At 45.1% G+C, this 12,816-nt stretch overlaps 1 protein-coding gene across 4 annotated transcripts in view; it reads right to left on the bottom strand.

Moving 5' to 3' along the window:
* Nucleotides 1-12,816, bottom strand: part of LOC138489384 (zinc finger protein 1 homolog) — a 406,551-nt gene that overhangs the window by 66,695 nt on the left and 327,040 nt on the right. For all 4 annotated transcript variants that reach the window (XM_069617105.1, XM_069617104.1, XM_069617106.1 and 1 more), the window contains 3 exons: nucleotides 6,110-6,172; nucleotides 3,259-3,357; nucleotides 39-137 (listed from right to left, as the gene is read on the bottom strand). In XM_069617105.1, coding sequence (XP_069473206.1) covers nucleotides 39-137; nucleotides 3,259-3,357; nucleotides 6,110-6,172 — 261 coding nt within the window. The remainder of the gene's footprint in view (nucleotides 1-38; nucleotides 138-3,258; nucleotides 3,358-6,109; nucleotides 6,173-12,816) is intronic.

Genomic DNA, 12,816 nt, shown 5'->3' with positions numbered 1-12,816 from the left:
ACCCTCCAGATTCCCAGAAATTACATAATAGGTATCACCTGTGGAAAGAGGAAGGCTCTGTTGTCCCTCACTGTCCTGATTGCCACTGCAATAGGTTGCTTCATCCTCTTTTATGGTGAAAGAAATAGTTTCATATTCTGTCAAAAAAATGGAAGACAAATATCATGTAATGACAAAAAGATAAACATTTAACAGGAAGTAATCCGTATGATGTTCCAGAGTCAGGGACTACCAAGAGGGGATGGGGTCGTCCCCTCTCGTCCTGGAGTGGGAGGCCTAGCAAGGTTTGTGCCATAGCCAAACCTGCTTCAGAGGCGGGGTGTAAGAGTTCAGAGGGTCCCAGTCCATGCCCCTTCTTCCTGTGCCTGCACTTTTGAAATAGGCACCACTATCAATCACGCCATGCCTGCACTGCCCAAATCCTGGCCAGTTACGACTTCAAGCACCAGCATCCTAAACAGTGGAACAGCCAGCAAGCAGCCAGGAACACAGTGCAATCCTCTGAACAACACAACCAAGCAAAACTTGCACCAGCACAAATCCAGTGCCAGTAAGCACGCGGAGCACTCAAACCATTGCCACTTTCTCACCCACAGAGACAGTGTGCTCATCTGCAAGGGGGCTGTGGAGTCGTCCCCTTCTCAAACCGGCATCCCAATCCTGCTAGAAATCCCTCACATGAACAGGGACTGTGAATGCAGAGAGCAACTACTGCCCAAAACTGCCACTTGCCTGAAACACCTTCCCTGGGGAAAAGACACCCAATGGTTTGCCTGGGGAACAAGCTGTGGGAGTGTGTCAAATGAAAGGGAAGGGAGAGGATACAAGGGGGCATGGGAAACACAAGGATGTGGTTTATTCAGGTGAGGTCAAAGGAGGAGAAGGAGGACCGAGAGCTCAGTCGCAGGAAGGACGGTGCAGAGGAGCGGGGAGAATTGTGGAAGGAGTGTACAAGGTGAGGTATTGTTTGGTGGGAGAAAGTGCTACTTGGGTTTGAGTGTGCGTGCAAGATCCGCAAGGGAGACTAATAGAGATAGTAGAGAGTGAAAGAGAAGGTGAAAGTGGAAGACTACTGTAGTGGCAAGGGGACAGTAGTAGTAGAGAGGGAGAGGTGTTTTGGTGAGGAGAGTAGTAGTCGAAAGGAGAGAAAGCATTAGGGTGCAAGGTTAGTGGGCTGGAGTGTGACAGAGGGAGCGAGAGGAACATCAGAGGGACAGACGAGAGAGGGAGCAGCATAGAGAAAGAGATGGTGGTAGGGAGAGTAGAGGGAATGACAGAATCAGAGACCAAGGCAAGGAGAATTAGGGTGTCAAAGAGAAGGACTAATTGGAGGCTGAGTGTCTGAAAGGCACACATCCAAACATCACACTCCATTGGGGAACTTGGGTCAGGGACCAACTAGATTGGACCCAGAGGTAGATATTGAGAAATGGTGTTAGCCTTCAGGCCATCACAACGCTGTGGTCGACAGACAAATGGTCGACGCAATTTGGTCGAAAGACAAATGGTCAAATTTTTTTTTATTTATATATATATATTTTTCAGGTTTTCGTTTAGGAACAAAAGGGTTTTTTTTTAGAAAAAAAGGGGGTTGGAGGGGGGACCCCCCCCCCCAAAAAAAAACCGTGAAAATACTAAAACAAAAAAATAAATCGACCATTTGTCTTTCGACCAAATTGCGTCGACCATTTGTCCTGTCGACCATTCATTTTCGACCAAATGACTTGTAACCCATCACAACTAGTCAGCTCGTTCTATATATAGTAGGGTTCCCGATCACTAGAGATCAGTAAGGGGTTTAGGGAAGACTGGACTAGAAAGGAAATAGACTGCCCTAAACAAGAGCAAGATGGTTACTTTTTAAGAGCCCCTTTGCAGAACGTCAAATAAACACCCTTGCACTATCTTCAAGAGTTGGTGTGTTCTTGACGCCATCTGTGAGAGTGCAGAAATGCAAAATTTACGAGGAGAGGATTTCAACATCGCCACAGGAGAAAGGCATAACAGATAACATTTGGAGAGCATGGGTGCAGGGGAGTTTGCCTTGTGGCTGGGGCCAGCCTTATCCATGTTATTTACCTGGGTTAGGTAAGAATATTTATTCCAGAGATCACTGCTTTGACCGCCTGGCATAAAGATTTTTCATAGATATCCCAGGAAATGAAGGCATCTTCGCCTCGGTTTTGACGGTATTACTGGCAAATCCAATCCCGTAATATGCCAGCGATACCACTGGTCAATTCCAAGGTTCCATGTAAAAAAATGTATTACAGTACAAGCATGTGAGGTTATAGGTTAACAGATATATATCTTTCTCTCCTGCGCAAAATCAAGCCATTCATCCAAGAAAACAACTTCAGATCCACATTCCAAGCCTTGGTCCTCTCCTACCTGGATGTTGGCAATGCCCTTTTGGAAGGTCTTCTTGTGACTACCGCGGCTCCCCTGAGATGTGTCCTGCATGCTGCAGCACGACTAATCAAAGGACTCCACAAATTCAACCACATCACTGAGACCCTCTTTGCTGCAATGGCTCCCACTGCAAGCCTGTATCACCTTCAAGTCCTGCTGCATCATCTACAGAGCTGTCACCCTGAAGTCCCCAAACTACCTCATTGAGAAACTCAGCATCTGATGAACTACGATCCACCAGAAGTAAGGACATGTGCAGAAAAAACAAGAGACAGGCCTTCTCTGTCTATGCCCAAGACTCTGGAACCTCCTCCCATCAACATCCAACTCGCCCCCTCGCTTCTACAGTTCAGAAAGGAGCTCAAGACCCTCCTCCTCACGGAATGGCTCCTCCCTAACACCTAGGTACACACACCCTCCACTGCCCACCCTACCTAAACATGGGAGATCGGATCCCCACTGTTTCTTCCCCTGGTTACTTGTAGATCCGTTACTGACAATTGCCTTCTCTCCCCTGTTGTTAGATCCCCACTCCCTTGTTTCTCTGCTCCCTAACCTTGTTATTCCCCTTATGATTGTAAAGCGCTCTGCTGCTTCCCGAAGCGAGGTCCGTGCTCAGTAAATGCCCTAGTAATAGTAATAATAATGATGATGATGATGATGATCAAATTCTGTTGTCATATTAAAAGAGTTTCCTTCTATTTCGTGGACAACTTCACTGGAACCTTAGAAGTAGGACGGGCCTTCCTCAGGCGACTGGTTGTTGAAGTTTGTCCACATTTTTGCCACATTTTGTTGGTCCAAAACACAAAGCTGATTCCCACTTTATTATGCTAATTTACTCACCTGTAGGCATGCGTGGGCTTCGTTCACTCTCACTGTCCAGATCATCACTGCAACATGATGCTTCATCCTCTTTAAAGCAACATGAAATCATTCCATATCCTGTTAAACAGATCATAAAATAGAAATCTGACATGAACAAACGAAGGCACACATTTAAATGAGAGCATTTTCTGTGGGGAACAGACAAAAAGGAAATGTGCTTCTATTCCTACTAAAGGGTCAGATAATGAAATGCTGTCGGTTTATAGGCCTCTGAACTATGCATGATATGGGAGTGGGCCAATCAAGGGGCAGCATTGGAACAAAGGCAGGCCTGTAACTTCTCCAAGCAGCAAAGGAATTTAACATTAGGACCATCTCCAACATGCAAAGAAGAGGCCACAAACTGATCACGACCAACATCGCATCAACTTACGTATTCACAATGACTCACAAGGCATCAGCTTACTACGCTACCACTACTCACAACATGCCAACTCACTAACTGATCAAGAATAACAATGAATGCACTTACTGACTCACCACAACCAATAACCTGTCATCTCACTAATTGGCCATGACAAGCAACAAAATCCAGAACCCAAAAATGATCAATTTAGTAACACTGACCTTGCTCTGCGCCATATAAACTCAATAACTATGACCAGAAAAACATCAACTAACCATGATCGGATATGTGTCGACTCACTAACCACCAGCCAGAATGTGTAAACTTACTAACCATCACCAAGAACTGGTCAGTTAACTGACCACAACCTGGGTACCCTAACAACTAACGACTAGGACTAGCAAAGTCTCAACTAATTAACTAACCAAAACTCAGGAACATGGACAACCTCCAATGTGTAAAATCGCAAATTCACCATGGCCAGTGACTTGCTAACTCAATTACTGGCCTCGGGGCATTGACCTTCACCTGCAAATTGGCAATTAACAAAGTGACCACGATCAGCATGGTGGGAACTAAATAAACAACTTTGACCAGCAATGCATCAACTCAAAGCCACAACCTGCAACATGTCAACTCTGTCAGTAACCATGGCTATTTAGCTCACAAACCTGTGACACAGGGTCAGGGTCAAGACCCCATCAGGGGGAACAGGGACCCTTGTAGGAATGAGGCCTACCAGGGTTTTCACCAGAGTCAGTCCTGTCCCAAAGGTGGGGTGAGGATGTTAGGAGAGACCCAGTTCTTGCCCCCTTATATGTGCTATGCTGGGTGAGAGTGATACTACTGTCAATCACCCAATGCCTACTAATCCCCATTCGGGACAGAATTCTCATCTCTGAAGGCCATGCAGCGGCTTGTAGGCAGGCAAAAGGCACTGCTTTCGTCAGAGGAGAAACACCAGCTATGCAAGAAATTGAGGAACTATACAAGTCAAACGGCCTCTCATAACAACAAACAATAACTCACCATATGTTAGCGACTGTAGGGAAGATTGGCCTGAAGGATCAGATGAGCGAGATGGCCAATGGAAGGGGGAGGAAAGGAATGGAAAGGGAAGTCAAGGGTATACAACCCAGCAAAAGCCAAACCAAATGTCAAGTGTTCCAGTGAGGTCAGGTGGTGTGAAGTTTAAGAGACCAGGCAGAATAAGGACAGTGGAGCAGCGCATTGCAGAGACTGTGTTGGAGATTGTTGGAGGTTAGCTGTTGGGAGAGAGAGAGAGAGAGCGAGTGAGAAAGAGAGAAAGGGGGGGCAGTCAATGAGAGAGGAGTTGGTGGGTCATGTGAGAGGGGATAGAGAGAGATTGAGTGAGAGAAAGAGTGTAAGTGGGGTGTGGGATTGGAGGGATAGGAGAGAGTACAGAGAAGTATAGAGAGGGGGAGAAGAGTGGAGACAGAGAAGAGAGGAGATGGTTGAGAGTGCAGGAACATAGGAAGGACAGAAAAGAGAGACAGCGCAAAGACGATTGAGGGCAATGAGACATGATGGGAGGAGAGAGAAAAAGAGTAGAACCGAGGGAGTAGTACGATCAGGGAGAGCAGACAGGCAGAGCAAGTGCATGATAGTGTGCCAGAGGGCTTAACAGGGGCACCTTTACAAATCATCAAGTCATATTGGGAACCCTGGGAGTGTTAGGCTAGGGCATCCTTAGGAAACCCTGCAGGAAATCAGATGGATAAGGCTGGCTAAGGCCGGCTGTCTTTATGCCCTCATCAGAAGTTGGTATTAGATAGTAGATCACTAGCTGGGACATCTGGGGGTTAGAAACACCTGGGTTAGGGTGGTGGGAACCTAGTGGAGGTTGACAGAGGGAAGCCCATGTGAGTACCCACTCACACCTTGTTCACGGATACACCAGTGATTTGGACAATTTCAGAAATAAAAGCCCTTAAAGCAACCTTCGGAATCTGGGAATTATTTAGGCAATCCGCGTCACCGGTCAGCTCACTAACTGACCATGATCATGGAAAATTTCATTCACTAAATAGGATCACAAATGTATAAACTAACTAAGCACAACCTGCAATGTTTCAACTAAGGTGCAGTGACACGCACCTGCAAAGTGTCAACTCTCAAACGAAACTCAAGCAGTGACAAGTCAACTAACTAGATAAATATGACCAGCACTGTATCAAGCAAGTAACTGACCACAAGTAATAACATGCCAAAACGCCAACTGACCATGGCCTGCACAAACTGTCAACCCACTAACCAACTACATCCTGTGTGTATCTGTAATATATACAGAAGGAATCACTAGCTAACCGCACTTCAAAACTGCTCAACACAATATCTCACAATGACAAGCATTGTGTCAGCACACAAGCATATGCGACAACCAGAAAGGTGGTTTCTATCCAAGCCCAACATTAAAATAATGCAGGAGTATGGGTAACTCACCGGACTCCGGGTCCACGTTCCTTGTTTCGGCTTCCTTGCCAACATTATCAATGAAAATTGAATCTGCAAAAAAACAAATGATAGAATAAAAAAAAAAACATCAGGTTAATAACTTTCATTTGGGTCAGAAACTGAACAAATGGTACAACTTAACAATTAAAATAATGCAATTTTAAACCCACAATTTCCTTCCCCAACAATGAGCTCATCATTAAATCCTTTTGATGCCAGGGACTGATGATAACTTCCAACTGTAAACCTGCCACGTGTGATCTTTTTAAGGTGCTTGATTGGAGGGATGATAATCAGGGTAGAAATCCAAGGTGTTACCATTTTAAATTGTGATCGTTTTATGTTCTCTACTGACATGGATTGACAATTCTTGTAAACCCACATGTGGGAGCCTTCTAGGCTCCCTGAAGTCAGGGACGGATTATTATTATTACTATTTTATGTTTATATAGCGCCGACTGCCCGCAGGCATCGGGGCGCTTACAATTAGACATAAACATAGCTCAGGAAGGAGCCAGAAAGAGGCGACGGGACGGAAGGCATATATATATACCAAATAACTGATTCCGAGTGGCCTAGACGGGAGGTTACTTGAAAAACTCTGTTTTGAGTTTTTTGCGAAAGACCAAAAGATTGGACTCCAATCTAAGGTGCTTTGGCAATTTGTTCCAGTTGGAGGCTGCTCGGTTAGGGAAAACTCTGCCCAAGCCGAGTTCTTTCTTGAATTTCAGGGGTGTTATGAGTCCATTTGCTTCTGATCTTAATGCCCTACGTGGATGGTAAAACGTAAGTTTGGACTTCAAGAAGGCTGCTGCCTTGCCATATAAGCACTTGTGAGTAAGGCACATAGACTTGAATTGAATACGTTCCTCTATTCTCATCGAATGAAGGTCTCGTCTAGCTTCACTTATATGTTCACTTCTTGCTTTCTTTTTGACCATTCTGATCGCGTTGTTCTGGACCAGTTGGAATTTTTGAATGTTTTGTTTACTAGCTCCTACCAGGAGTGCATGACCATACTCTACACGTGACATGACGGTCGCTCTTGCTATTGTGGCGCAGTTTTTCTCACTCAATAGTGGTCTGATGGCTTTAAGTAACCGGATGTAATAGTTACCATTTTTACTAACATACGTCGCCTGGGCATCAGAATTGAGGGATGCTTCCAGCGTCATGCCTTATGTTTTAACCTTATCTGTCAGTGGAATAAGGGTTTCTTTGATTTAGAAAACCTGATATTCCGCGGAAATTTGGCACGCGCCTGGGTGGAACCGAATACCATTAATTCGGTTTTGTTTCCGTTCAGGCACATCCAGTTATTGTCCATCCAGTCTTCGATGTTTCCGTAAAGTGTATTTAGAGTCGTACTATCTTTAGCGTAGTCCCCACTCAGTTCCAGGACCAGCTGAGTATCGTCAGCATAGTTGGTGAAGAATATCTGGAGGAGTTGAAGTAGCTCACATAGAAACCGGATGTACAGATTGAAGAGCAAAGGGGATAGACTAACTCCATGTGGAACCCCGCAAAAGATGTTAAATTCAGAGGAGAATTTGTCGCCCCAGTGTACTCTAGATATTCTGTTTTCTAAGAAAGATGTTAACGAGCGTATATATTCCTTGGAACAATTAGCAACCTTCTCCAGTGATTGTTGCAAGAGCTGGTGGTCAAGCAGGTCGAAGGCGGCACTCAGATCTAGCAAGATTAGTAAACCAGCCTTTCCCTGGTCCATAATTTCCAGCATTTTGGACTGTAAGTCCAGCATGGCGGTTTCAGTGCTGTGCGGAGCTCTAAAGCCAGATTGTTGAGGGTGTAAGATCTTGTGGCTTTCCACATATTCTTGGAGTTGGGCTGTTGCTATTTTGTCTAGTACTTTAAGTGTGAAATTACAGTTTGTGATGGGTCTTAAGTTGTTAGGGTCGCGAGGGTCAAGGGTAGGTTTTTTAACCAGGGGTGTGACGGTAACCTTTTTTATATTGTTGGGTACTACTTTGTCCCGAAATGAGGTGTTGACAATTCTAGTAAAGAGTGGCGCAAACATTTCTGGATATTGTAGGATGATCTTAGGAGGGAGTAGGTTTTCAGCGCAGGAGGATGGTTTCATAGTTGCTAACGTTTTTAACATAGTTTCTGAAGAGATGGATTGAAATTGAAACTTCTACTTGCCCATTATTATTAGTTGTTCTGCAGGTAGGCTACGTTGATGTTTATTGGCTTGTGATAATGTAATTCGTTCTCTGGCTTTGGATATTTTATTCGCAAATGCAGCCCGAGTATTTTCGCATTCAGTTTGTGATGGAATAAATTCCGGGGCCAACGCCTTAGGTTTTTCTAAGGATTTAGGTCGAATAGCTTACTGGCTGAATTGGATGATGCTTCAATTTGGCTGTTGAAATAGTTCTTTTTCGCCTCGTTGATCTTTGTTTTGTAGGGTTTTTCTAGTGACTTCCAGCTTGTTTTGTGGTCCTCTGTTTGGTTTTTAAGCCATTCAACTTCACTACGTTTTTTGTCTTTCTTAAGAGAGATGAGTTCAGGTGAAAACCATTTTTAATGGTTAAGGTTGGGCCTTCCAGTTTTTTCTCGATTGGGTGCTTTCTGGTTGATTAACGTGAGAATCTGCTGATCATATTTTTTGATTATGGTGTCACATGAATCTTTTTCATTAATGTCAGCTAAGATGCTATTGATGCAGAGTTGTAAGTCTGCTCTTTCAATATTTTTAAAGTTCCTGGACAGAACTTTACTTGCCTTATTAGCGTTTTATTTTGCTGGGATAGGTAGGTGCATGTCAAAAACTATTTTATTATGGTCAGACCATATGCAAGGGTTGGTAACGCAGTTATTGGTCTCTAAGTTGTTGGTAATGACCCAATCCAATTGGTGGCCATTTGCCATGGTAGGATCGTGATTCATAACATTGAAGTGCATTTTTTCCAATGTTTTTTCAAGGGAAATGGCTTCCTTGTCTTTTGGGTCTCCACGCCACCGGTTTAAATCACCAAGGATGATTGTGGTTTTATTTAGGCCTGTAAGGGAATCGGCAAGAATAGAAAGTTCATCGTTGAACTCTGATTCCAAAGAGGGAGGTCTATAGATAAGTATGAAGTTAATGCAGTTATTGTCCGTGGGACAATGTTTGAGGTGTAGTATTTCACAGCCTATACAGGAGGATATGGAGGAAAATACAGGCAGTGATTCTCGAGAAACTATGGCTCCTTCACCCCCTTTCCCGCTTCCTCTATTAGAGTAGTGGATTGTGTAACCCGTAGGTACTGCCAGAGAGCAGGTGGGTCCAATAGGGTCCTGTAACCACGTTTCCGTGATACACATTATGTCGATATTGTCTGACACAATCAAATCGTGTACACATGAAGCGTGTTGGTTAAGGGAGCGTGTGTTTAGTAGACATATTTTCAGTTTTAGTGACAAGGGTTCTTTATCGTGAATTTGTTTGGTTTCTGTCCTAGTTCGGTCACTAGTGAAAGCCTGTGCTATTGTTGTCGGCCTATAGGAGGGAGTTACGTTCGCATACGTAAAGGAATCGTGTTCAGGTAGTGCTTGGGCGCTGTGGGTCTTGTCTAAGATTTCCTGTGCATGTGCGTGTATGGCTTCTATTTTCTGTGACTCTTGTAGTTTGGAGAGAAGGTTGCTGAGTTCTCCTATTCCCATTCTTACCGAAGTCGTAGAATAGGGCTGGCCAGGAAAGAAGACGCAAAGTTTCTGGCCAAGGACAGCAGGACCGGTGAGGACCGGCTTGCCTCTGAAGCGCCGGCGCTGAAGCGCCTGACGTTTCTGTAAATAGCCGCTAGGGCTCCTGGGAACTGTAGTTCCTACTTAACAGAGCACTCGCGAACACAAACACAAGTAGTTTAAACAGATGTAGTTACAAATGTTACGAGTGCTTGCTAATTTAGGGTTTGCAAGTGCAAATAAATGCAAAAGGAGATTTCAAAGGTGCCAAATGCGTTTGTCCTGGATAAATTGATTCTGCCTAGCAAATCAGACAAGGAAAGTCTACAAAGCACGTAATTAACACGTAGTTACAAAAAGGTGCAAAAGTGGAGCTCTAAGCTGCCAATAATAACCTAACCTCAATCACTGTAAAGCTCCCAGGTGTGATCATTATATGCTCCCTGATGTCAGGGATGGATAATCACTGTAAAGCTCCCAGGTGTGATCATTATATGCTCCCTGATGTCAGGGATGGATAATCACTGTAAAACTCCCAGGTGTGACCTTTGTAAGCTCCCAGATGTCACGGATGGATAATCACTGTAAAGCTCCCAGGTGTGACCCTTCTAAGCACCCTGATGTCAGGGGTGGATAATCACTGTAAAGCTCCCAGGTGTGATCATTATATGCTCCCTGATGTCAGGGATGGATAATCACTGTAAAGCTCCCAGGTGTGACCTTTGTAAGCTCCCTGATGTCAGGGCTGGATAATCACTGTAAAGCGCCCAGGTGTGATCCTTCTAAGCTCCTTGATGTCAGGGGTGGATAATAACTGTAAAGCTCCCAGGTGCGATCCTTCTATGCTCGCTGATACTAGGGATGGATAATCACTGTAAAGCTCCCAGGTGTGATCCTTTTAAGCCCCCTGATGTCAGGGGTGCATAATCACTGTAAACCTCCCAGGTGAGTTCCTTCTAAGCTCACTGAAGTCAGGGACAGATAATCACTGTAAAGCACCCAAGAGGGATCATTATAGGCTCCCTGATATCAGGGATGGATAATCACTGTAAAGCTCCCAGGTGCGATCCTTCTACGCTCCCTGCTACTAGGGATGGATAATCACCGTAAAGCTCCCAGGTGTGATCCTTCTAAGCCTCCTGGTGGCAGGGGTGGATAATCACTGTAAAGCTCCCAGGTGTGATCATTATATGCTCCCAGATGTCACGGATGGATAATCACCGTAAAGCTCCCAGGTGTGATCCTTCTAAGCCTCCTGGTGGCAGGGATGGATAATCACTGTAAAACTCCCAGGTGTGACCTTTGTAAGATCCCAGATGTCACGGATGGATAATCACTGTAAAGCTCCCAGGAGTGACCCTTCTAAGCTCCCTGATGTCAGGGATGGATAATCACCTTAAAGCCCCCAGGTGTGATCATTATATGCTCCTTGATGTCAGGGGTGGATAATAACTGTAAAGCTCCCAGGTGCGATCCTTCTACGCTCGCTGATACTAGGGATGGATAATCACTGTAAAGCTCCCAAGTGTGACCCTTCTAAGCTCCTTGATGTCAGGGGTGGATAATAACTGTAAAGCTCCCAGGTGCGATCCTTCTACGCTCGCTGATACTAGGGATGGATAATCACTGTAAAGCTCCCAAGTGTGACCCTTGTAAGCTTCCTGGTGGCAGGGATGGATAATCACTGTAAAGCTCCCAGGTGTGACCCTTCCAAGCTCCATGATGTCAGGGCTGGATGATCACTGTAAAGCTCCCAGGTGCGTTCCTTCTAAGCTCCCTGAAGTCAGGGACAGATAATTACTGTAAAGCACCCAAGTGTGATCATTATAGGCTCCCTGATATCAGGGATGGATAATCACTGTAAAGCTCCCAGGTGATCCTTCTACGCTCCCTGCTACTAGGGATGGATAATCACTGTAAGCTCCCAGGTGTGATCCTTCTAAGCCTCCTGGTGGCAGGGGTGGATAATCACTGTAAAGCTCCCAGGTGTGATCATTATAGGCTTCCTGATGTCAGGGGTGGATAATCACTGTAAAGCTTCCAGGTGCGATCCTTCTACGCTCCCCGATACTAGAGATGGATAATCACTGTAAAGCTCCCAGGTGTGATCATTATAGGCCTCCTGATGTCAGGGGTGGATAATCACTGTAAAGCTCCCAGGTGCGATCCTTCTACGCTCCCTGATATTAGAGATGGATAATCACTGTAAAGCTCACAGGTGCGATCATTATAGGCTTCCTGATGTCAGGGGTGGATAATCACTGTAAAGCTCCCAGGTGCGATCCGTCTACGCTCCCTGATACTAGAGATGGATAATCACTGTAAAGCTCACAGGTGTCAATCTTCTACGCTCCCTGATACTAGGGATGGATAATCACTGTAAAGTTACTAGGTATGATCATTCTATGCTCTCTGATGTCAGGGGTAGATAATAACTATACAGCTCCCAGGTGCGACCCTTCTACGCTCCCTGATACTAGGGATGGATAATCACTGTAAAGCTCCCAGGTGTGATCCTTCTATGCTTCCTGATGTCAGGGGTGGATAATCACTTTAAAGCTCCCAGGTGTGATTCTTCTAAGCTTCATGATATCAGGGATGGATAATCACTGTAAAGCTCCCAGGTGATCCTTCTACGCTCCCTGCTACTAGGGATGGATAATCACCATAAAGCTCCCAGGTGTGATCCTTCTAAGCTTCCTGGTGGCAGGGGTGGATAATCACTGTAAAGCTCCCAGGTGATCCTTCTACGCTCCCTGCTACTAGGGATGGATAATCACCGTAAAGCTCCCAGGTGTGATCCTTCTAAGCCTCCTGGTGGCAGGGGTGGATAATCACTGTAAAGCTCCCAGGTGTGATCATTATATGCTCCCTTATGTCAGGGATGGATAATCACTGTAAAGCTCCCAGGTGTGATCATTATATGCTCCCTGATGTCAGGGATGGATAATCACTGTAAAACTCCCAGGTGTGACCTTTGTAAGCTCCCAGATGTCACGGATGGATAA

The sequence above is a fragment of the Ambystoma mexicanum genome, chromosome 9, assembly GCF_040938575.1.
Source record: "Ambystoma mexicanum isolate Mex_15411 chromosome 9, UKY_AmexF1_1, whole genome shotgun sequence".
Classification (NCBI taxonomy): Eukaryota; Metazoa; Chordata; class Amphibia; order Caudata; family Ambystomatidae; genus Ambystoma; species Ambystoma mexicanum.
Note: the sequence above shows the minus strand (reverse complement) of the source record. Positions and strands in the feature narration are given on the sequence as shown.